General features: G+C 32.9%; 4 protein-coding genes across 5 annotated transcripts; 3 read left to right on the top strand and 1 right to left on the bottom strand.

Annotated features, from left to right (window-relative positions):
* The first annotated feature begins 4,131 nt into the window (after positions 1 to 4,131).
* On the top strand, positions 4,132 to 4,994 carry LOC18031882 (calmodulin). Its single transcript, XM_006419301.2, has one exon. The coding sequence runs from the start codon at positions 4,273 to 4,275 to the stop codon at positions 4,771 to 4,773; it is 501 nt and encodes a 166-aa protein (XP_006419364.1). The 5' UTR covers positions 4,132 to 4,272; the 3' UTR covers positions 4,774 to 4,994.
* A 322-nt stretch (positions 4,995 to 5,316) lies between these two features.
* Positions 5,317 to 7,784, bottom strand: LOC18031212 (DNA replication complex GINS protein SLD5). Its single transcript, XM_006419300.2, has 6 exons — positions 7,578 to 7,784; positions 7,119 to 7,241; positions 6,890 to 6,972; positions 6,679 to 6,788; positions 5,961 to 6,036; positions 5,317 to 5,883 (listed from the first exon to the last, which is right to left on the bottom strand). The coding sequence occupies exons 1-6, from the start codon at positions 7,752 to 7,754 to the stop codon at positions 5,790 to 5,792; spliced, it is 663 nt and encodes a 220-aa protein (XP_006419363.1). The 5' UTR covers positions 7,755 to 7,784; the 3' UTR covers positions 5,317 to 5,789.
* A 4,933-nt stretch (positions 7,785 to 12,717) lies between these two features.
* LOC18031611 (protein SINE3) lies at positions 12,718 to 16,864 on the top strand. Of its 2 annotated transcripts, none has more exons than XM_006419299.2 (4): positions 12,718 to 12,932; positions 13,010 to 13,111; positions 13,203 to 13,658; positions 16,555 to 16,864. In XM_006419299.2, exons 1-3 carry the CDS (start codon positions 12,837 to 12,839, stop codon positions 13,641 to 13,643), a joined length of 639 nt encoding a protein of 212 aa, XP_006419362.1. In that variant the 5' UTR covers positions 12,718 to 12,836; the 3' UTR covers positions 13,644 to 13,658; positions 16,555 to 16,864. The 2 variants fall into 2 exon arrangements, with proteins under 2 accessions (XP_006419362.1, XP_024044818.1); XM_024189050.1 differs by having other exon boundaries at positions 16,551 to 16,864.
* Positions 16,865 to 19,487: 2,623 nt separating this feature from the next.
* LOC18031671 (transcription factor bHLH147) lies at positions 19,488 to 20,460 on the top strand. The gene is made up of 2 exons (XM_024189949.1): positions 19,488 to 19,651; positions 19,734 to 20,460. The coding sequence occupies exon 2, from the start codon at positions 19,775 to 19,777 to the stop codon at positions 20,399 to 20,401; it is 627 nt and encodes a 208-aa protein (XP_024045717.1). The 5' UTR covers positions 19,488 to 19,651; positions 19,734 to 19,774; the 3' UTR covers positions 20,402 to 20,460.
* Positions 20,461 to 25,313: the final 4,853 nt, after the last annotated feature.

Genomic DNA, 25,313 nt, shown 5'->3' with positions numbered 1-25,313 from the left:
CTTTTATTGTCGGAGCTAGCAAATCTCAATGAAGCCCAATATATGTTTATCTTTTTTCACACAATTAGTATGAAGCAAGTTGGTGGATGAGATTATGATCTATACTAAAAAGATACTTCATACTCATTCGTAGGAATCCAATTCTAAAGTTGGAAGAATAAAATTACATTTACAATATCGGTTGAAAAAATTATAACATCTTATAAATGGTTGAGAGGCCCTCCTCACCATGATCGTTGATTTTTTTGCCTCCCCCCACCTTCATTAAACCTTTTTTAATGGTTTCAATCTTCACCACCAAACCAGAGCAGAGCAGCAGTTGCTATGGTAATTGGATTATATGTTAACTATGCCACTACACAAGTTTTTGACAAAGCAACTAACATAACACGAGTTTGTAATTCTTTGTGATTAAGGAACTAAGATAAATCTTCAGTCCATTACTCATCATCCTCAGAATTTAAAAGTATTTTGAGATTTGGATTCAAATTTTTTACTCATGTTGCCTTTGGGCTTTATTTTTTCAAAGATTAATCGTTGATAAAAGTAAACATAATAAATGGATGCATATATCATGCATAACTAGTAATATACTCAGTAGAGTAGATGATTGGATTCATTTTCTTAGAATTGGTCTAACAATTTTTCTGAGTAGTCAAAGGAACGACTTTTATGGAAACTGCCCACTAAAATCACACTAGTTAATTTTTTTTTTTTTTCTGAAGTTTGAATTTTAATTATTTTTAAATACTTAGTATTTTTAGCTTATTTATTTTTTATAACTTATATATGATTATAAGATATATTAGGTTTGAATAGAAAAAAATTAAATATTTTATCTTTTATTTAACTGGCAAAAAACGTTGCAATGAAATTTTAATATTCTCTCTTATAAATACCTTTGCAATATAAATTTATTTTATTTTATTTATCAGCTTCCCTTGTCTTTGCCAGGTAGGATATTCAACTATTATTTTCTTTTTTTTTTTAATGTGAACGAAAATTTTAAACATAATAGGACTTTAGGTGACTGCGTATTATAACTGGTCTATACCTTTATTTTGACAATTACTATTTTTACAATAGATTTTGAATATTATTTAACACATTAATGTTAATCCAAATGATTAAACAATTATTGGTTGGCTTACATAATTAACAAAAAAAAATCATATGTATAACAAAATCATTATAAATATCATATATTAACGTCAAAAAATACATGTGTTATATATATATATATATATATCAAACTTTGTAAGGTACATGTTATAATTTTTTTAATAAAATAATTTATTTATAACTTGTCGAGTGTTTAATAAATAAATATAAGTATTCATTATATTTATAAAAGTATATATGTTAGAAGATCATATTTTAGATGTTTTCTTTTAAAACAATAAATAAATTTTTTTATAAGAAAAAAATAACTCAACACTTGAATTTAAATATTGAAAAAAACATATTATTTAGAGATACACATTTAAACTTATTCACGTTTCACCTAAATATAGACACGTTCAAAATTTAGCAAGCAACACTGCGTAACAGCAAGGTCGGCTTTACAGTATTAGGGGCCTTAGGCAAACTTTTTCTTTTTTTTATGAGGCCTCTTTTTATTTAATAATTTCAATACTCAATGAAACAATAAAGAACTGAAAATCCATTTCAGTTTTAATTCTTAAATTTCAACAAATAATCAAAAAGATTCTAAAAATTTTCAAAAACAAAATCTAAAATTTACCATTATAAATTATACAAAAAGAAGCAAACGAATAAATGAGAACAATACTATTTTCAAATAGAATATTTAGAATGGTAGCACATAAAAAGTTAAAATCATGAATTGATGGTTAGATAATGGATATGGACTTTGTATTTCAAGTAACTAATTTTCTCTTTCTTTTTTGAATGAATTAATGCATGTAATAATCTTCATTGTCGAGAAGAGAACAAGAAATTTTTCATCTATAATTTTCTAGATTATAAGATTTTTAGTAGAAATTAAAAGGAATACTCAAAGTCAAAGATTCCAATGTTGAATAATTGAGCTTTTTTAAGAAGTTGAAAAGATAAAAAATTTTACTTATTTTTATTAGAAAAACTAATAATGAATAAATTAATGGTTAGAGAATATTATTAATCATATCTATTTAACAATAAGATAACCAATTATAGGTTTTTTTTATAAAAAATAATTATTAATAATTATAGGATAATTATTAATTAGAGATATGTCTAATAGGCTTTTCTACCACACATATAATTTTTTTTAAAAGATTTTATTAACTAGAGAATTATTATTAATACCAAAAAACTGAGGCCTTAGGCGAGCGCCTTGTTCGCCTATACTTAAAGCCACCCATGCGTAACAGTGTCGCCATTTATGAGTTCGAACGTTGTTTTCCACAAAGTCGTTTTAGTTAAGTTGGAGGAGTTTCGTTACCATCACTCAACTTTCTAAAAGCAAAACTAATAAACAAACCAACAAAACTTACCGGTCTGTAGGGGTGTTCGCGGATCGAATTTTACGGATTGGATATCAATCCGTATCCGATCCACGATTTTGCAGATTATAAATTTTTAATCCAATCCAATCCACGGATTGATGAAATTTAATACAAATTCAATTCATACTTCTACGAATTGGATAAGGATTTGACCCAATTCATATTCAATCTACTATTTTGCAGATTGGTTTACAGACTAAAAATTTTTAATTATGTCTAATGCACGAACTAACTAAATAAAAAAATTTAATATAAAAATAATTTTACTACCGATCAAATTTAAAATTAAATAAGATTTAAATAAATAAATTATTTAAATAAAACAAAAAAAATACATTTAAAGTTTCAAAATATAACACATTAAAAAGAAAAAAATCTCATTTGTTTAGATTAATATATGAAAATTAACTATTTAAGAAGCTATATTTATTTAATTAATTATTTTTTATTATTATCAGATAAGATATAATTTAGTGTTAATGTAACTATATTTTAACTTATTTATTTACTAGTAAGTACTAATGCCATGTTTATAAGTTTTATTTTTAATTAAATAAATACTTTTTATTTTTTTCGGATTCGCAGATTTTACGAATTTATAAAAATAGATTCATATTCAATACATCGATTACATATTATTAAATTTTCAATTCAATCTAATCTATCAATCTACAAATCATATTTAAACAAATCAAATTTCTATAAATTAGATAAATTGAACGGATCAAATTGAATTTTAAACACCCCTACCGGTCAAGTCCTCGCTCTGCGCAGTCTGAATCACACTCCCTTCTTTTTCCTCCTCTCCGTTTATATAAACCACATACTAAAAAGTTAAAACAAGTACCAATAATTTCAAGGCGATTCGAATCCCGCAGGTCCATGCCCCGCGCCGACCTCTTGGACCAATTACGTCACCACCTACGTATCATCAACGAAAACCCATCCCACCCGTCAAAGAGAAAATCTAGTCAACCAATTACCAATTAATGCAACTCATGTTTACAATAATAACATTTGTCTCCCTATAGTTTTATATAAACTCTAAAATAAGAGCATGACATTTTAGTTATGTGAACACGTCTATATGATTTTTTTTTTAATTTTAAAATTATATTACTATCTACTGATATTACAAACAATCTAGCAATTTGAAATAATTATAGCATGGTCAGAGAATTTATTGATTATAGATTTTAAATCTAGAATAATAAAGTCGATATGTATCTTACTATCTTATATATAAAATTCTTTATCAAAAAAAAATTATTCTTTTAAAGAAACTTAAATTAATTTCATTTTAAAATAAAAAATAGTATTTTATCACCTGACTTGACCAAAATACACGAATACCCATTAATATCGAGTTATATAATATAAAACTTTGATGCTCAAAATTTAGTAATTTAATTATAGTATAATATTAAATATTAATATATGTAGTAAGAGAGATCCAGATGTATTTGATAACATCGAACAAATTATTTCTCACATTACTTAATAAAACTCAAATCCTAAGGGGGCCCAGATGATATTACTCCAAAATATACGTGCCCCGAAAGGCAGGAACGAGCCCACACGCGGCCGCGCCTCACCGCTCGCGCCTATATATAACCAAAATTCAGCTCTTCAGCTTCCTAAAAAATTGGCAATAAACCACAACAACCACTTCCCCTGATCCCTCAAAATTTGTCTTTCTTTTGTAAATTTGTATTATCTCTTCCCTTGAGAAAAATAAACACACAACACAACCACATACAAAATGTGCCCGACCGGTACCGCCCTGAGGCCACGTGACGCGGCGAAGCCGTCGCGTCTCAAGCCAGCATTCGACGTCATCGACGCCGACCGCGACGGGAAGATAAGCCGCGACGATTTACGAGCGTTTTACGCAGGACGCCGCGCCTCTGAAGACGATGACGATGTTATTGGCACCATGATATCCGTTGCGGATTTTAACAAGGACGGTTACGTTGAGTACGATGAGTTTGAACGTGTTCTCGATCTTGAATACGGAAAAGCGAACTCAAAATCTAAATCTAACGGTGGAGGTGGGCTAATGGAGGATGTGTTTAAGGTCATGGATAAGGACGGTGATGGGAGATTGAGCCACGATGATTTGAAGAGTTACATGAAGTGCGCTGGTTTTGCTGCTACTGATGACGATATCAAGGCCATGATTAGATTGGGCGGCGGGGATGAGACTGATGGCGTTTCTTTCGATGGCTTGCTCAAGATTTTGGCCGTTGATACTGTTGCCTGATAGTCAACTGCTTTGAATGTTTTGAATTTTCCTCTCGATTTTTATGTGCTGCTCAATTTTGCTTGGGGAAAAAAAAAGGAAATTTATTTATGGAATAATTAATTTATTAGGTCATTATAAGTTCATTTTGTTTGTTTAAGCGGAATGTATGACACAAATGCTAGGTAGTGTCGTCGTGAGCTCGAATAATAATTAATAATGATATGCAAATGTGCCGAAAATGATACAAAATTTAAAATAGAAGGTACAGACGACCAATTTTTGCTTCTTTAATTTTCTTCCTCTGACGTAATGTCGAGAATATTCCAGATCAGACAACGCAGCTATCTTTAACGGGACGACCTGGGATTGTTTAAGAATTAAATTCTCCCCAAGTGAGAATCAATTTGCTGGGTGCTCCAGACATTTGGTATTTATATTCTCTTCTCTGCATTCAATTATTGAATATTCCAGAACAAATTTGTATGTGAATGATATCATGAAGACAACAATTCAAATTTATTTTATAATCTCTCAACATAAACGTAACAACAGATTTGAATTGATCTAGAATGGCAAGATTATTAAACAGGTCAAATTTTTGCCACCCATTAAACACGAATCAATTTAAACAAATATTGCACTATTAATAACGAGCCAACCCACAATTGCCAGCTTAAGTATGGTCGCCAATAATTGAAAATGAGAGTTCAAAATCATTCTACATAAATAAAGTCAGCTCTAAATTTCTGAAGACTGAATAAATCTATAGAATCACGACACATTGGGCTTGTAAAATCCCCACCTGTGTAGAAGATGCAGAACCAAGTTGAGGTCGAGAAACATTTGTGATTTTCTTGAGAATGAGATAAGCTAACTGCTCTGACTTTGTTATAGTGAGTGCCAAACACATTCATTTCATGATTTTCTAATACGAGAATCGTCCGAAGGGAGTTTCTAATTAGCTAGTATAAGCTACGAGGACTGCTTGCATGGTTTTCGCAAAACAGAGTATGATCAAACAGATTGCAGGCTCTTCAGACCAAGTCAATGTCAGCACCAATTTTATCCTCTATTACTTTATAAAGCACAAAGGATACATCATGACGTTCCATCTCCAAGGGCCTTTCACTGAACCAAGGAAAATGCAAATCAATTAGATGATTGTTATTTAAGATCACAAAGCAAATGCAAGAACAGCTTATAACCTGTCAGCAAGCCGGAGAGACACAAATCTATTCCTGGCTTTGCAGGCTATGAACGTGTCCAATTGTGGCTCCGGCACTACAATTAATACAAAAAATAATTGTAATTAGTATTTACAGAGCATAAATTAATTAATCCTAAGTTGCAAAGTTGTGCCAGAGGACAAGATTTTAGATATGAGTCGACAAAGGCCAAAGCACAATGCAAGTAAACAACACCCACATATTTCTCAAGCACAAGAAAAATAGAGAATCAAAAAGGAAAAGGAAAAAAGGAGTTAACCATTTCTTAAACCTAGTCATAGAAACCAAATCTCAGAGAAATCAGTAAAACAATCCCATAAAATAATGCATATAGCTCTTAAGAAGCAGAAACAGTTTTGCTCTGATTCTGTCCAAATAGTAATAAGTAGCATCAATTTAAAACTTAAGAAAATAACAGACGGTCTGGCCATTATAATATTTTGAATGTGCCCGTGTTGAAGATTGCACAAAAGATTATGACTTAACACTTTTGAATAAGTAATGTGTAAAAGAGTAACTTCATTCACATTTTGCAGAGCCATAGAAGTTCAGCAAATACAGGTCCAGCATTCTGCAAAAATAGAGACATAATATGCACGAAAGGTAGAAAGAAACCGAGAAAAGACATAACAATGTAATGCTTAAGAAGATAAATATAAGTATTTGTAATTTAAATGTCATAAATGTAACCGATTACCCATGTCATCCTCTTCGCTTATTACAGATTGCCTTCTCACAGATTGATAATTATCTGGCAACTTCGAGAGCACAGTCTCTTCAAGATGCTTTTCCATATCATCAATACACCTGTCTTCATACAATCAAAAGTCAAAACATAACAAGCTAACAAATATCATGTACTATATTCATTTTTAACAACACAAACACAAGGCACATAGATGATTCACCTTTGGACAAACATTTTCTCTGGGTCAGAAAGCCGGCTCCATAAACTCTCGTTTTTCCAAATATAGAACATATATTTCTCTAGCTGTGACATACAACTACTTCAGAAACATAAGCATAAAATGTAATCTACGCATTTTATTAGAAGAAATTGTAGTAAGTCCTCCTCCCATAGAATAAAACCGATGGGTTAATTTAAACTTCCAACAACACAAACGAGCTAGTGGCTACCTTCTGAAGCCGAACCCGTAGATAGGATCTCAGCAAAAACTGAGCCCTGTCCAAATCCATCTGGTATAATGATACAGTAAGAGGATCCATTCCACTTTCTTCATATTCCTCCACAGTCTCTTCCTATTCAAGCATCAAATTTGTATTCAATAATAAAATTATTACAAATTAAAGTGCAGTTTAATTTCAATCTAATGCAAAAAAAAAAATAAATAAATAAAACATTCCTAATAGTAAGGTGTGCTCGTATTCTACTTTATACTCTGGCTTTCCGGTTACAGTTTTTAAATAAAATCCTAAAGTTAGCTTCAAATATAAAACAAATAAAAGTTCAGTCTGTTGTTTCCTATCAACTGTTTCATTGCCAGTCTGCTACTTCGAATATCACGAAACTGAAAATTAAAAATAAAAAGAAATGACAATGGACTTAGGGTTTTGAAAATTTTTTGGTTAAAATACCATTAATTGGATCTGCTCTTTGGCTCTCTTAACCAACGGAGCCTGAAACTGAAGAATCTCCGGCGCCGCTTTCTCGTTACGCCACGCCGTTTTGAGTAACTCCGCGTCGGTCGTCGACATCAATGTCTCGTAATCGTCCATCTCAGCCGTAGATCCATCTCCGATATCCTCAGCCATCCGATCTGATCAGTCCTCTCTCTCTCTCTCTCCCCCACCCTCCCTCCCTCTTTCTTGCTTTTGAGTTTTTAATTTGTACGTAATTTTTGTGGCAGGACAAAGAGAGGGAAAATCGAAAAAGTAACTGGAGTTCTGGCGCGAGAGATGGAGGAGAGATTGGGTGTATATCGATGGACAGATCGCGAGTTTGTGCGTGAATCTAACACCATCGGATGAGAGCGGGAAAGCGGACGGCTGTGATGGGGTTAGATTCACGCACAAACTTGAGATGTGCCCCCCCCCCCCCCCCCCGGGCCGTTTCAAGGAGTCCGTAAACGTGGGTTGATGATGATGATGGGTTTTGCGTTTGCATTTTATAGATAACATCTGTGGAACATTTAATTAAAGGTTAACTACGGACGTCGCGCGTAATTCTTGTGACTACGATGCGGACAGTTAATTGAAATAAGATATTATTATTATTATTATTAATTTCACTTAAAACGGAATTCAACAATAAATCAAATACAGCTCGTAAAATCAGAATTTTCATTCGGGAAAAAAAGAAAGAAAAGGAATTTGAAAAAAAAAATTATAAATCCGAATTAAACTATCAAAGCAAGGCCTGAAGGCCAGCTAGGTCTTCAGAAAGAGTGCTACAAGGCCGGCTCTATTTTAATTTTTAAATATAAAGTGCAAGCTGCTTCTTAACTGTATATTGGTACATTTAATGCATCAAAATTTCAGTTCAAGTCTTCAATAAATAAATAAAGTGGAAGGGAGATATAAAAAAAAAAAATTTATACGACAAGCTCCCTCCGTTGGAATGCATATAGCATCACTGACTATATTTTACTTACTGAAATTCTATGTATGTATGTATATACATTGGTATTCCTAGATAACATTTTATGTTAGTTATTGTAATATTTTGCCCACTTATTGTAATGTTTTCCCACTCCATTATGATTAAATATCATTGAAATATTATCATTTGACCATTTAATATTTCCTGACATATCACTTTATCATTCAATTTTTTTGACAATTATTTTTTTATTTAATGTTTTAATTTTTTATCATTTTACTACCAAGCCGTTAATTACGTTAATAAATTACATATGTCAAAAGAGTATTTTATGAAATTCAATATATTTAATATTTTGAAAATTTCACAAGGTATAATATTTGCTATTTTATCAGTTAATTATTTTAGATGTATAGAATAATCAATTGATAAAATTATTATTTCTTTGTTTATAATTAATTTTGTATTTTTTTAATTTAGATGGTTAAATTACGCCTACACATTTTATGGGCAAAATAAACTTTTACTATCATTTTTGTAAAAATTTTTGTTAACCTTAATAGTTTAGTAGTAAAATGATAAAAACTGAAATATTAAGTGAAAAAAAAAAGTAATTGTCGGAAAATTTTGGTAATAAAAAGATATGTTATAAAACATTAGATGATAAAATGATAATATCCCAATACCATTTATTGCTAAAAAAAAGACTAGTTATGTATGTATTAGTATGTACTGTCTTAAATATTAATCAACACAGTGGGCTTATATATTCATCGAGTTTGTTATTATGACTGAAGAGGTCTAGACTTTAAATTAACCTTAACTATTTAATCTATTTGGGCATCGGAATTTATCATAATAAGCATTCGTTTTTTGTAGTTTAAAATTTTATGATGTGACATTGTGAGCATATATAACGTGGCCGGGGTTATAGTTCAGACGACCAAAATTCTATGTCATGGACTTTTAATTTAGCTTCCACATATGGCATATATATATACTACAGGCCAGTAAGTGGCAGCAGAAAAAAATAAAAACAAACAGATTAGCAGCAAACGTACAAATCTCGATATTTTTTTCCCCCTTTTCTTTTGTGAATTTAATCAGAAACTTATTTACTCAAAGGAAACTAACGTCGAATCAAGCCAGGTGAGAAATTTAACCAAACTGAATCAAGTTAAACCGTTTCGATTTGGGAATATTAGTTGAGAAAATTCATCAAAGTTGATCGATCTCAGTTTGGTTTTGGTTGATTTTTCAAATAAATGAATTAAAATCAGAAAAAGTAAAATACATAGAATTAATTTTATTGCAAATAATGTGATCTAATAGCCATTCTCGATAGTGTTTAATTAACTAATTAAAACTCACGAGAGTGTTGGCAGATAGTGCTTAATTAAAAACTTGTATAATCATAATCTTACAACTAATAATTTGCATTCAACTTGACAATTCGGCTGTTCTTTTAACGGAATGAGACTGTTATTTTTACTAGTATTATCCTAGTATGAATATTAAAACAATATAAAGATATATATATATATATATATATATATATATATAATAATTACTCAGCTATGCAAAGCTGAGTAGAATTGCATAAACTTAATTATCTAATATAATCAAAGGCGTTTATCACTACAGATTAGATTAATGCTCCTGCAATGCCCGAGCGAGTCTCACTGATCAATGATTGAAACTTATAGCACTTTCTGGTTAATTTGCTTAACGAAATTATGAATGATCGATGAAAATTAATTTATGGCGATCGAAAATTGATGCATATCGTAAAGTCGTAGAAATTGAGTAACGTACAATATAGCTAGGGTTGCATGAATACCTGGGCTAATTTCTTTGATTTTGTTAATAAACCTCAACTTCAGGTTCTTGAAACGAATCATAAACTTAAATTTAAATTCATCGCTTGATAATTATATTATATATTGCATAAATTAAATTATATCCACCAATAATGATGATGCCTGCATGTACGTCTCAGTCCGTGTATGTATTATATATATAAGCAGAAACCACGCCAGTGGTGGTATATATGGATTAATTCATGCTCTCTTTATTTAATCATACAGTATTTTGGTACATGCAGCACAGGCCAAGCAGTACATTAACCAAGGAAAATTAATACATATTCAAGACCTTAACCCGTATATATATAGTGACAGAACAGAATATCAAAAAGCCACACCATTAGTATATATATATGTATATAATAATGAACTAAGCTCCATCAATACAATTGATAAGCTTAATTAGTTTTTGCTGGGGTTCTGGTCTTTGGGAAAATAATGGTGACTCCCAGGAGTTGATCCGTTTGCGTTTCCATATTTACCATAACTCTGGTTTGTATCATCATCATCATCATTTGAATCACTGCTGTCAGTTTTAGCTGAATACGCTGCGTCTTTAGCACCATTGTAATTGGCCTTTGGAACTAAGTTGCTGGGCTCGCCCCCGAGCTGATGCTGATCAGTCACCAGCTTGCGCTTGTCCTCATTGGCAAGCATCCTTGCATCAGCCTGCTGCTGCAGGCTTCCCAGTATCAGCGAGATGGCAACGAAGAGCACAAGCAACTTCTTCATTATATATAATTATATATATATCCTGTTAAGGAGACAGCGACTAAATTAATACGAATATAATTTTAAAAAAGCAGAAATAATGAAACTAGCGAGCTAGCTAGATAGGGTTTTATGGAACATACCAATTATATTGCAGCGATTAAATGTGAAGAATAATGATGGAAGGCAAGGTCAATTTATAGACGATTTGAGTTACTGGTGAAATGAACTAAAATTCTTGAGCACTAAAAAGATTCAGTGGTGAAGTGGAGGCATCACAATGTTGTAGCATTATTGGAAGAGGGATACGGCCACCGAGGAAGTAATTATAATTAATTAATATTGATAATTTATAAGGTGGTGTGCAATTAATCATGGATGATATGTAGGTTTCCCATTTGAGCCACGGTTTTGTATTGGGTGATGCCGGTGCATGCTAAAAAAGTAAAATTAAAACAGATATATTTTTACCCAACAATAATTATATGATCCCTTTTTCGTACAAACCAAGTGAATTAACCATCCATAAACAAATTTCACGTCAAATTCTACGGTCAATTAGCTAAGTGGTAAATAAAAATTTAAAAGAAAAAAAAAAGAGAGAAAAGAGCATCACTATATAAGGACCTACATTATTTATTGCACAATCAAATAATTAATCACAAAATTAAAATAAAAAAAGACAAATGAAGATATTTAATAGACAATTATAATTGTGAATGGATAAGTATGAAATCTTATTATAAGTTTGCATAGGTATCAAGCATTTTATATTTATTTGGTAAATTTTGTGGAAGGTATGGGATTAAAAAATTAATTCGGGTGCTACCCGCCCTTCTATTTTTTATATTATAATTTAATGAATATAAAAATAATAGAAAAAGTGTTGAGTATTTTCAGTACATCAGCAAACTCTGGTTTTTGACACATGTATCTCTCGAACAATTATAAACTATTAAATACATGTATGTAAGAATTAAACGGATAAATAACAGTTTTTATTAGATGCGCCAAATTTTTTTCTCTATATACTCCTCTTAGGCAATGAATATACATGGGATGATTTATCTCTCTCTCTCTCCCCCTTTTTTTTTTTTTTTTGGTTAGCTTTATATCTACTAAAAAATGTTAAGAATTATTTGATTTTTTATATTTATTATTTCACTATTCTACAGTTGATAATCTAGATTTATTTTTTTAAATAAATGATAATTCATATTAATATTTTATATATGCCAAGGCAATTAATGGTGTGAAGGGAGACCAAGACGTTGCTCTACTGGTTAATGATCAGATCAGTCTTACCAAGACCTTTCAAATCTCACATTACCTCATATACTATAATAATAAATTTCTAATAATTCAATATAAAATATTACCCAAAGTTAGTAAATATATATTTTTTTACATTTTTTTAAAAAGTAGGGATTGGGCTTTCTATATCCTCATTCGAACTCGGTTCAGCCGAAATAAAAATTCAATATAATTAATACGTCTATCATTATAATTAATTTGTCAGATAAATTTTACCATATAATAAATACTAATAATTTAATAAAACCGATATAATTTATCAATTTACTCACTTCTGTATCCGCTCTCAATTTAGTCACTTCTGTAGTCCTGTACCCGCTCTCATTTCACGAACTACATTTTGTGAAAAAGTAATAATAATAATAAATCCTCAAACTCTCCCGCCAAATTCAAAGAACCAGAAAGATGAAAGACTTTCAAACTCCACAGAAGGAGCAATCTCGACCGTCCGATGTCTCGAATCGCAGATCCAAAGAGACTCCGCTGAAGAAATCTCAAAAGGTAATCACTGTTCAATCCCAAAATCTCGCATTCAAATTCAATTTCTCACTATTTTTGACATCTCCTGTCCGACACAGATTCTTCAGAAGAGCTTAAACGCTGCGTTTAAGACCGCTTCTGAAGATTCCTCGCCGGAAAAATTCCTCAAGGAGCTGCCCGATCTTCCTACGGTGTCCGAGGTTCCAATATTATTTGCTTGAAAATTTGATTTAATTTAAATTTAATTTTTAATATGATCTGATCGTAACTGAATTTGTCACACACTTTTAGAACTTTTCGAATCCATCACTCTCCGGTTCACCAGAACCGTTGAATCTGTCTGATCTCACTCCATCTTCCACAATCTCTGTCAACAAAAGTGACGTCAAGGATCTCTCAGTCGATTGTCATCAATTCATTGTATCAAACTGCGCAACAATCGGATCCGTGGAGGCGGATGTACTCGCGAATCTTCTCACAGAAGCTCGATTACAAGTTTTGAACTCGGCCGATGTTAATACCAAGAACAAGAAGCTTCTGGATTCGTTGATTAAGATCGCCGTTGACGACTTCTTCGCAATTCCTCAAGAGAGAGATGGCGTCGTAGAACTTGTTTCGATGAAGCATCGTATTGTGTTTGCATGTTTCGTGGTTTGTATTCTTGCTGTATCGGTGATTTTGTTCTTTAATTCGGAGCCTCAACGCGCTTTCATTGGACCTCCGCCTACTTGATCGTTTACTTATGAGGTAATACTTCGCCATTTTGCGCTTTATGTTGAATATATATTTAAGTGTGAATGTGTAAATCTGGTTTTATATGTTTGAGTTTTAAGTGTTTGATAATAGACTCTCTAAAATACTAATCCTCTTTATTTTGAATGACTCAGACAAAGATTGGATGGTTAAATGTACACTCATATCATTTTGGCAGATATTTTGATCATATAATTGTTTTATTACTAGCATAGAAATGGTGATGACTCTCATTTTATTCAACAAATGTGAACTTTAATGAACTCTTGTAAGACAACCGGTGGATGCTAACAGTAATACATGAGGAAGAACAATTCTCTGTGCATCTATTTTAATTGTCTGTGGATGGTAAACGGAGGGGCCATTTCATGTTATTTCTGAGGTCCCCTGTTATGGAGTGAATGCATGCAATTGGATTGCTGAGTACTTCAAAAATAAGTGGCTATAATGCTTATCACATCTCTTTTGCTGATCAAGGAATGATAATGTTGAATTCTTTTCCACTTATACGGTGATGTCCCAGTTCAGAACGTCATTCATTGCTCTTCAGTGTTGCAACAATGTTTCTTAATCTTTTGTTCTAGTTATAGGTCTCCAAAGTGTTTGTAGTCTGCGCTTGATTTATCCCACTACAAATTGTCATTGACAGATTCATATTACCGAGTGTCATTCGTAGTATCACTAGTGAGCCATAACAATTGGTTCCCTCAGTGTTATGGTCTTGTTTGACATTCTTGTAGCTAAGCATGATCTTCTCCGAATATGCTAATTATCTTTATGGATCAACGAAGTAGGCTCATAAGTGTGGACTGAATTGGGCCTGACTTGAAACCCATGCCTAGGTGTTAGCAACTCTCAAGTATCCGGTTTCCTTTTTCAGTCCAGCAACAACAGGAATAGAGCCTTTTGCTGCAGGTTTCTAGTCCCATATCTGAACCCATCCTTAACTGGAAGAGGGATAACAGATATTGTTGTCTGAACACAGGGAGTGACCCTGATGCAAACAATTGAAGCAGTTAATTTGTAGAAATATAGCGTATAAAAAATTTTAGTGTAGAAGTGTACCTGTACGGAGGTTATGTAGTAACTTGGTTATATATTTCTAATATTCAATAGAAATGATGTCTAGAAAGCTAGGGGTCACAGAATCTTGAATTGTTATAATTTATACAGAGGAAATCGAAGTGATAGTTCAGAGACTCTTGACTCATGATGAAACAGAAAATAGAAGTAAATTAGTCAAAAGTGAATGTCAAGGAACCAAAAGTAAGCATGCCTTCATGGTTAAGGTTTTTGGTAATGGTAGAAGCAATGCCTTATAACAACCACAAGTGGGGTCTATCAGATCAGGAGATTTTCGACACTTTATTCCTGTCTTATCGCAGTTTCTATTCATGTAGTTATCAAACTAGTTTTATATCAGGGTAAAAAGACAATGGAGCGAGATGATAATATTTTTAATTGGATTCGTTGAGAGTTGAGAAGAAGAATTGAGAATGAATTGCAGGTTAAGACACCAAGCATGATTATATAGGCTCCTTGTTTGAAAGTGGTGTTATGAGGGGACAGGGAAGAATAATTTGACAGTTAGATTAATCATTAGTGGGTCAAAAAAGAAGCCTGAAACTCTTTTAGCATGAAGAGGTTTGCAAAAACTAATGATGCATTTGCTTTAAATAAAAATTACAGAGAGGGATCTTGTTTTGTGCAGATTGGGTGACCTATACTAAAAACAAATTATGATGTGCTGTAATCCTATAAGCTTTTGTTAGTTTATGAATAATAGTGTTACTTGAGAGCTAGCTGTATTAAAAGGCAAAGATTTGGTGTAATCCACAAAAGATATATCTAATTGTTGAATAAGAGTTAAAGTTCTTAATTACAGAGAGATAGTTCTACTTTAAGGCAAGGGTTTAGTACAATTAAAGGGAAATTTAGGGTTTGGGTTGCAATCATCGGATGTGTTACCATCAGCAAGTGTCTTTAAGCTAAAATCTGGTTTAATCAACGAGCAGGGCCAATTTTGGTGTCAAATGAAAATGGAATGATTTGGTGTTGTATCTTTATTCTTTAGCATTTTTTAGGACCTAATAGGCTCGGAACTTTGACCTCTATTACTGTAGTAAATCAATTCCCTTTGGACATTTTTTTTTCCTACAGCAGTTTCAGATATTTAGTCCAAAAATTCACAGGCATGCTAAGCACTCTGTCTCACATGGCCGGTTCATAACATATTCTTCTTGTGAGGTATTTAAAATGTAGTTTGATTTATTATTATTTTTAATGTCTGACCTAAATACAGTTAAAATATAAAATAGTTAATATATTTTATATTTTATTGGAGCTTGCTTCCTCATTCAATGTTAATTACAGCACAGGGGATCTTCTTGTAAATTTCTCTAGTATTTATTTTGCTCTTCTCTATCTACATTGTTTAATAATTTCTTTGAAACTGTCAGAACTTGTACTATTGGGACTGGATTAGATACAAACAGACATTACAGGTCACCAGATTTCAGGACATATCTCTCTCATGCTGGAGCAATTGACTTTGCAAATACTAATATATTCTTTTCATTTTGCTCATAGAAGTACGTATGAATATTTCAATATTAATTGCACATGAATGCATGAACCAATCATTGAGAGAATTGTTTTACGTTGCTAATAAGAGACATTATTAGATGGGAGGATGTAGTCATTTTAATGAAACACTATACTGCTGCCATATAATTTTGCCAGCAAGTTGCTATCTCTAAATTGGCTAATACATAAACACTGTATCATTTTTTTTAACACTGTTTAGAGGCTATTGTTCACAATCTTTGATTTAGTACTGAGTTTTTTTTTTTTTCCTCCCTTTCCTTCTTCTTCTTTCTGCACAAGTCAGCGTACAGATTGATATATTTTGGGAGATCATAAAGATAAAGGCCGGATGACTGTGATCTGGAGCTGGCGTGAAAAATGGATGGACTTGATTTCGACTCCCGGGTTCTTTTTTTTTTTCTCTCCCTCTTCTCTTGGATTTATCTGCATTATACAAGATTAGTTTAGTTCTTTGAATGGTAATGCATATGAAACTTTGGTTGCTATTGTTATAGACCTCCCCAATATTCACAACCAAATCTTTCTTTAGATTTGGTCATTTCACTGGATTTGGTTGCTAATGGCTTTAAACTAATATCACAGCTCACATGTTCACTCGCAAATAACTGATTGAGCCAAATTCAACTCATCTTCAATCACCATTTACCACCCTTATGCAATTAGTAGACCACTCTTCTGCTCCCGTTTATTGCTTTCTCCCTTTTTGGTGCTCACTGCTTAATTGTGTCCCATAGGAAGGCGGCAAGCTCTCTGGCACATCATTATGCCTTGTAGTATTTTTTTAGATTTTCAAAAAAATATTTTATGGTTTCCCTGTATAATGGCCACAATGTGCATTGGCACACACATGGTACCATGATTTTTGGTGAGAATTAGGATTAGGTTCATCATTATTGGTAGTATTCTAGACATATTAACGAATTCATAATCATAGCGGAATTTAAACATTGTTTTCATTATCCTAAAGTCAGATCATCAATCCCTATGTTCTTCAACTTTTATGTCTAGACCTAAATAATAGCTAAAAACTATTTTGTGAAACATGTGAAGTCTCCCATGCCTGCACGGTATAAAGTGCAAATTAGATCGATATACTATTGTTTTGCTCCAAAATAGAGCTATTGCAGTTGAAAAAAGAAATGCTTTCTCTGCTTTACTGCAAAACAACATTCATTGTCGTTTTTGGTTCGGTTTGTGTCTTCCAAAATTGAACTACACCCGAAAAAATAAATAAATAAATAAAAACTTGACAAACATAACCGAACTATACCTATTCAATTCGGATCTTGGGTCATGATTAGTTCAGAATTCTCTGAATAAACCTAAAATGCCCACCACTCATCAACGCCGTATAGCTTTGTTTTCCTGCACAACGGTGTTGCGTTACTCAAATTCACATTTGAAAAATACATGCGGCTGCTTGTTTATTATTGACGATTAGTTTGGTATAATCAGAGACGCATATTATTATTGATTTAATTTGTTCAAGTGGGCATTGTTTATTTGTTAGTAGTTGTTATTGGGAAGTGTCACAATGACGATTAGTTTTGATAATAATTTTACTTAGTGGAGAAGCCTGATTTTGTTTTCTTAAATGGTAGCCATCTCCGTCTTGATAAGTATGATTCAACAGGGATAATTGAATAAATATCAAACCCAATAGGTAAAGTGGGGGACCCATAAGCATGAAGTGTGGAGCATAACTGTCCACCGCACCTCACAAAGGCGAGAAAAATTCGAAAATCTCCTCCAACAAATACAAAACAAAAGCCGAAGATAGCAAAAGTGCCAGAGGAACAACCCACATTGCACATGCACTTCTCTTTTGTTTATTTATTTATTTTATCTTTTCTTTCACCTCTCCAATAATCATTGCACGGAATATAAACAAATATGTTTTTGTGAGTCAGGGACCCATAAGCCTAGTCAATTAGTGGATGCCAACACCATAGACCCATCACCCATCCAATCGGTTATCGCCACGCCATTAACCAACCTCTCCCTCTCTCTCTCTCTGTGAATTTTGAAGCATGGGAGGATGGGTGTCTGAATGACTGAATCTGTATGTGTCCGATTGCTTTGTTATGCTTGTGGTTGTGGGCTAACACCACAACAGTCGATCTAAAAACCCGGTCCGGTTCACTACTCAAGAAGAAAGGCTTGTTTCTTTTTTACTAGTAATATGAACCGATAAATAGTAAAGCATTCGTTGGAATTCTGTATAGAGCAGCATTGTTACAGCGGTTGTAGAAATTTCCATATGTGTGTTCGAGGCGACTTGTATCTTGAAAATTAATAAGTTGATGGTATGATTTTGGTCAAATATGAGTTTTTCAGCGTTGAAAAAAAAGAAAAAGAAAATGGATATTCCAATTATGAAAATTTCGGAAGCAGCCTTTTGTATTTTTCTCGTAGGCGGTAAGAAGAGTACAAGACTTTTTTTTCGTCATTCGTCTTAAGATCCTTTTGCGTTCGTTAACTGCCATAAACTTACTAAGAATCAAAACTTAGTAAGTTTTGTTATGGTAAATTTTGGTAATTACTTAAGGGGAACCATTCTTAGTGCTAAACCTTTTCCAATGTCCTTGAAGTGTCCCTTAAAACAGGATAATGCCATTAAAACAGGATTAAGCTTACTAGATCACAGCATAATTAGTAAAGAGTGTTTAGGAGGCATATTAATTGACAATAATCCTATCTTTACCAGGTTGGTGATGGGAGGTGGCATCATTGTAAATTATTTTGAGTTCTATAATTATTTTTTGGAGTTCTTCGTACATGAGAATTGCATATTTGTTATATAAGTTAGGATATAAATTTTGTATTTGACTTTTTTTTTTAATTATTATAGTTTCATTGCATTTTATCTCAAATTAAATATATATATATATATATATATATTAAACTCCGAATCATTCTCACCATGGGAGAGAGAGCAAATCAATTAGGATGTCACTTGAGAATATAAGCTTTCAATTCGGTCATTGCTACTTGTACGTATAAGATTTGGTTGTTGATTAGATAAAATCATAAAATCATAAAGGCAAGTAACAGTAAAAGACATGAAGGGACTCAACTCAGCACTCAAAAGAAAGTCGCACCAGAACCAAACGGACCAACCGACCACGCCCCAGCGGCACACCCACTCGAGCCTCGGACACGACGTCTCCACGAAACTGAAAAGCCAAAAAAAAAAATGAAAAAAAAAAATGTGGTTTTAAGGAAATGACGCGTGCTGTCTTTTGATTCCTTTATAATCATCCCCCTCCCAGCTCTCTCTCCTCTCGTCCTCCATCTATCTCTCCACTCAACCAAACGACGTCATTTCACCCACCCCGTTCCGTTTTCGTTCCTGATCTCCTTTTTTATTTCTCTCAAAGGTAATAATATTCTCTCCCAAAAATTTCTCAAAATTCCGTTTTCTCAAATCCAATTTCTAATAGGTTGTTCTCTCCTCAGCAGGTCTGCACTTGGAATATTTCCGAATATTATCCACCAAAACGATGTCGTCAACTCTGATATCGAATCCGGTAACGAACTCTGATCGCTCTAAAAGGAAAAAGAAAAAGAAGGCCTCACAATCAAAAGAGTCCAAGCAAAACCAAACCCAATGGAAATCAGAAACTCAGCAACAAATCTACTCCTCAAAACTCATCCAAGCTTTAAACCACGTCAACGGCGCGTCTCCTTCGGCTCCGCGCCGAGGGCGAGCCGTCCGGGAGGCGGCTGACCGCGTGCTAGCCGTGGCGGCCAAAGGGAGGACCCGGTGGAGCCGAGCCATTTTGACTCACAGACTCAAGCTCAAGTTTAGAAAACATAAGAAGGTGAATAGAGTATCGGCTCCTTCGGCAGCAGCTGCGGCCACCGGGAGTGGCCGGTCAAAGAAGGCGGGATTTAGCGTTTTGAGGCTGAAAGCCAAGAGTTTGCCGGCTGTTCAACGGAAAGTTCGCGTCCTTGGACGGTTGGTTCCCGGTTGCCGTAAGCAGCCGTTTCCGGTTATCCTCGAAGAAGCAACTGATTATATAGCTGCTCTCGAGATGCAGGTGCGTGCCATGACTGCCCTCGCCGAGCTCCTCTCCGTCGGCGGCGGCTCGAGTTCCAGCTCCTCCGCCGCCCCTCCCACCACCTGATGGTGACACTCTTGTTAATGACCTTGTGTATGTTCTATTTTTATTTTCATTTTTATCCCTCTTGTTGAATACATATTTCTCTCTCTCTTTCTTTTCTCTTTTCTTTCTTTTTTTTTTTTTTAATAATTCTATTTTTATATTTTTAAAATTTTTATTTCCCTTGTCTTGCTTGAATCAGTATTAAAAATTAATAATTCACCTTAATTGTGCTGATATATATTCATTCAATTCATTCATATGGGTCAGTATTAGAGAATGCTTAATTAAATACCAAAAAAAAAAAAAAAAATGTCTACATCCTGATCCTGTATCGGTTCAAGTAAATTTGAATCGGCTTTTTAGTGCTCTCAAGTCCTATTCAATTACTAATAGTAGTGTATGCTTAGAATGTTTAGCCATTTACGATAGATGAAAATTGCACTTTATGGTCAATATTGTCTTGGCATGATAATCAAATTATTGTTGAATACAAAATTCAGTTAAAGGGAAGGGCCTTATTATTGAGTGAATATCGATCCTTTCTAATAAACTCTCGTTTAGATTTAGCCAAGCCTTTCGGTTATTTGCTTGAAATCGTAAATGGAATTTGATTTCATTTGGGTAGATGGGAGGGAGGGAGGGAGACGAACGAATCATATGAATGATTCAAGAAGGTCGATTTTGTAATATATGCTCCATGTCCTGTCTGTCTGGGCTGCCAAGTGCCACTTATGGGCTAAAATTTATTTTATTTTATTTTATTTATTTCATATACTTTTTGTCTTGAATATCCAACCCCTCCACTGCTCAAAAGGTTGGCCGTAAACGCCAATATCACTCATGAGAATTCTGGGACCATATCATGTGGGTTTTGTCCCCACATTGACAAATGACAAACTCCCCTTCTTAGTTTTTTTGCACATGGGAGATACGAAAAAAAAAGCTTCTCTTTCAATAACGAGCGACGCATTATTTGATATTTAGAGAATTGTATTTGGGCAATTGCTAAGCGGTGTAATTTTACACCCCATACAAAATGTAGTAATTAGGCAGTGGGATCCGTATGATTTTTTAATACGAGATAGTAAGTTATAGCAGCTGTAATTTAGTAAGACCTATTCTATTTGATTAATCTGTAATAATATTTGTTAATTTATGATTGTAATTTGAATGTCATTGAACAATCGTTAAAAAGTCAAGTTAAAGCTCTTGCATGGCGGGTGAGGAGAGGTTGCTTATCAGATCTCTTTTAGCCTGCCTTCATTAATTATTCTCTCTGAAACTGATTCCCTTAATTTTAAGGGCAGGGGTCCTCAGGAGACAAAAGGGTCAAATTTCAATAGGGGGCCATTCTCATGTGGGGATAGATACGTGTCCCTTGTCTCAACCAAACAGCAGTCATTAGCCACCTCTCACGGACGGTCGTTTTCGGTGGGCGGACTCAACCGAGTCACACGAACGCACAAGTTTCATCGCTATCAGAAATCAGAATGCTTATAAAATTTTAGAAGCTAGTGCCGTGATGGTGAGTAGTAGCGTGTGACGGTAGAAAAAGGAAACTTGGATTGAAAAAAAAGAAAAAAAAAGAAAATTGTTCAAAATGGGAATTGAAAAAATTGTTGGATTTAATTTTTGGTTTGTTTCTATTTATTGAGCCATTTAGAGAGAAGCCTGTTTCCTTGCGCTTTCATTCATTCATTCATTATTAATTTATTATTATTGTTGTTGTTGTTTGGACATGCAAGCAACAGACTACACATGCACCCATGTGCTTTTATTTAAGCCCTTTTCCCTCTTTTTCAGCAGCAAAACAGTAGAGCAGAGATGCCTCATTATTTTTCTATTTCTATTTTCCCTTTTTCTTTTCTGTTTCTTCTTCCTTTTTTTTTTTAAAAAAAAAATACAAAATAAAAAATTTATTCACGTAATCATATACGTACTTGGGGATTGGCAGTGAGCTTGAAATAGAGCCTTTTTTTTTTTATAGTGATATTACAATTAGATTATTAATATTGATATTAGTTTATATTAAAATTTATGAAATATTGTCTAGCTTTTTACTCTTATTAATAATTAAGAAATATTTACTTCACTCATATTTCGTAAGATAAAAAATTATTTTTACCTAATTATCTCATAATTGAGGAAGGAATTAAGTTCTCGAACCAATACTCTCAACTTACAATAGAGTTAAGCTATTCATTTATAAGTATTATGTTCCGAAAAGTAAAATTACGGTGCAACTAGCGTATTCATTCATAAATAATCTCGATAAATTTGTGATATTTTAATTAAAATTTTTTAAAGAAAATATTAATATTATCGTAATACAAGAGAGTTCTTGAAGGATTTCTGTCCTAAACATAAGTAATCTCTCGGGGGAAGTTTTTTGTTTTTATTTTATTAATTTTTTGAATCTTTGACAAGCAAGGGAATGGAGGCAGTTTGACTAAGGAGCAATAATCTTGAACTGACTGATAAAAACTTGGATGAGTTTATGGTTGCTTTAAACCGGCGAGACAGTTGATCTGAAAGAGAGAAGACATTAAAGGATGTGCTTTTCTAGCTGTCAACATCCCAATCCCACAAAATACAGTTAATGGGGCTGCAAGAAAAGATCTAACAATTTGCATTTTTTCAATGCACCAGCTATTCAAATGCACATGCTTCAATCATGGCATGTGATGTCAGTTGTGTAAGTCATTGAAAAAATAGAATTTTACCACAATTACAAGACAATACATAAATAAGAGAAGAAGTTGGATTCAGGCTTCATTTAATTCAGAGTGAGTGTCTACATGTACAATAAGATGCAATATTGTTTAGTACAGCATTTTTTTTTTATTCTAAAACCTTTTATTGTTAATAACCTAAAATTTTATAGATTTTTACATAAAAGAATCATAAAACCCCATGATACAAAAATTTAAAAATGTAAAAGTACTTAAATGGAACACAACAACATTGTACTGTGGTCAATGGCCATTACTTTTCTATGTTTTGAGCTTGTGTTTAAGAGCCTTAATTGTGTGCCTCAACTCAAGAGAGGAATGGTAAGCAAAATTAATGTCGTATGATTCCGATTTGATTGATGTCCAAACTCCAAAAACGCCCAATAAATTACAAAGTGTCGTTGGTAGCAAATTATATTTTTGGTGCATGCTTGTTAATCACACTCCATATCAATTATTATTCAACAACCTTGATTGAAAAGCTAAAAAGCAACCATTATCTTTCATTTTCTCAATCTTCAATCATCCATTTGACATTACACGTTCAAAATAATCATCACCAATAATTGATCACATTTATTAATTAGGTCTTAAATTTTATAAACATAAGCATAATTTTTGCCACACCACTTTCGTTAAAGTGTTTAGCTCCAGTTGGCCAAAACGCTAGTAGCGTAGAATCATTATTATTATTTGTTGGTAGTATGCATATACGAGTAGCGCTACTATATTATTTATTCAACAAATTATTTCAAATGACGTGACATTCATCCATTATTTAATGAGGATAATATAATTAATTCACTTGAATCTTATAAATAATGATCAATTAATTAATCAATGACATATCATTTAAAATTGAATTTGGGATAAGAAATTTGGGATGTCTATCGTTACTTGTGTATATATATATATATATCAGAATTTCTCAATGTCTGAATTATAAATTTGATGAGACCGGACTAAACAATAAGAAGAACACGGACTCCAATACAATATTTTTATCTTTTAATGTTTGTAAGTTCTTTGTGTGTGTGCATGCTCGTGCGCATGTGGGCATGTGTGCGTGTGTGTTTTAGGCACAAAATTCATATTTGAACTATGTGCCTCACACACACACACACACACACACGTAGAGATAGTATGTTTCTGAACTAGGATCCATACAAATTTGAGAAAACTTTAAAATTGTGGAATTTAATAGTATTATGAAATTAAGTTTCAAAACCACACAGTTTTAAAGTTTTTCCAAGAGTTTCCCGCATTTTAAAATCTTGGATTGAAATTGTTTTTTCTCTCTCTCTCGTGCTATCTATATATATAGAGAGAAACTTTAAGAATATTTTTTAAGCAATAGGTTTATGGTTGTAATAGAAGAATTTTGCTTTGCCCTTGCTTTAATCCGAAGAGATAAAGATCATATTATTAGTTAGTGAGGTTGATGGATCTCTGTCCCAACTAATTGAAACAACATGAATCCTTCTCCATTATCCCTTTTGCTTTCAATTTATTCTACTCACACTGCATTATTATTCTTTGAAAACTGTATCGATTGCTCACTTATGCTTGATTTTCATCATTATATGGTCGTATTAATTAATCAATTCAGATATTTTGATTAAAATTTAATTATCAAATGACGATTATGTCCAAAAACTTTAGCATGGAGCAAAGGGTAGCCTAAGAGTTCTTTTTGCGAGTAGAAAAATTACACCTGTAAAATTTTAAGTGGCTAGGTGACAATAACTCAAAATATAAAATTGAAACGATGATTTTGCCCCATTCCCAGCAATGATAAGATCAAACTAATGGAACCGACAAAATTGGAACTGGCTGTGTATATATATATATATATATATTGAAGACTTCAATGGCGCAGAGTCACAATCTAAATCCAACAATTATTGTTACAAATTGGGATTATGCAAAAACTATATCAGTAGCCAGGTGATAAAAAGTCCTACAAATAAGAAAATTCTAAATATCTTGTCCAACTAAAGATTTGTAGTATTGTAATAGTTTCTTCAATAACTTTTAATTCTTCCATATTTTTCCCCTTAGGATTTGATTTCTTTTCTTTTCTCTTTTTTTTTTTTGTGAAATACACTTAGGATTTGATTAACTATCATTAAAATGGGGTATCAAATCCATCCACAATCAAAATTAATTTGTTTGGGGCAAAAAGAGGCAACAAATTGCAT

Source organism: Citrus clementina, unplaced genomic scaffold, assembly GCF_000493195.1.
Source record: "Citrus clementina cultivar Clemenules unplaced genomic scaffold, Citrus_clementina_v1.0 scaffold_9, whole genome shotgun sequence".
Taxonomy (NCBI): Eukaryota; Viridiplantae; Streptophyta; class Magnoliopsida; order Sapindales; family Rutaceae; genus Citrus; species Citrus x clementina.
Note: the sequence above shows the minus strand (reverse complement) of the source record. Positions and strands in the feature narration are given on the sequence as shown.

Excerpts from the sequence above, each read along its gene's own strand:
- LOC18031882 (XM_006419301.2), top strand. The coding sequence starts at position 4,273 with ATGTGCCCGACCGGTACCGCCCTGAGGCCACGTGACGCGGCGAAGCCG.
- LOC18031212 (XM_006419300.2), bottom strand. The coding sequence starts at position 7,754 with ATGGCTGAGGATATCGGAGATGGATCTACGGCTGAGATGGACGATTAC. Across the intron at positions 6,789-6,889 it reads GAGAAAATGTTTGTCCAAAG|GTGTATTGATGATATGGAAA; the intron begins GTGAATCATCTA and ends GTATGAAGACAG. Across the intron at positions 6,037-6,678 it reads AAGCGAAGAGGATGACATGG|TGCCGGAGCCACAATTGGAC; the intron begins GTAATCGGTTAC and ends TATTAATTGTAG.
- LOC18031611 (XM_006419299.2), top strand. The coding sequence starts at position 12,837 with ATGAAAGACTTTCAAACTCCACAGAAGGAGCAATCTCGACCGTCCGAT. Across the intron at positions 12,933-13,009 it reads CGCTGAAGAAATCTCAAAAG|ATTCTTCAGAAGAGCTTAAA; the intron begins GTAATCACTGTT and ends TGTCCGACACAG. Across the intron at positions 13,112-13,202 it reads ATCTTCCTACGGTGTCCGAG|AACTTTTCGAATCCATCACT; the intron begins GTTCCAATATTA and ends ACACACTTTTAG.
- LOC18031671 (XM_024189949.1), top strand. The coding sequence starts at position 19,775 with ATGTCGTCAACTCTGATATCGAATCCGGTAACGAACTCTGATCGCTCT.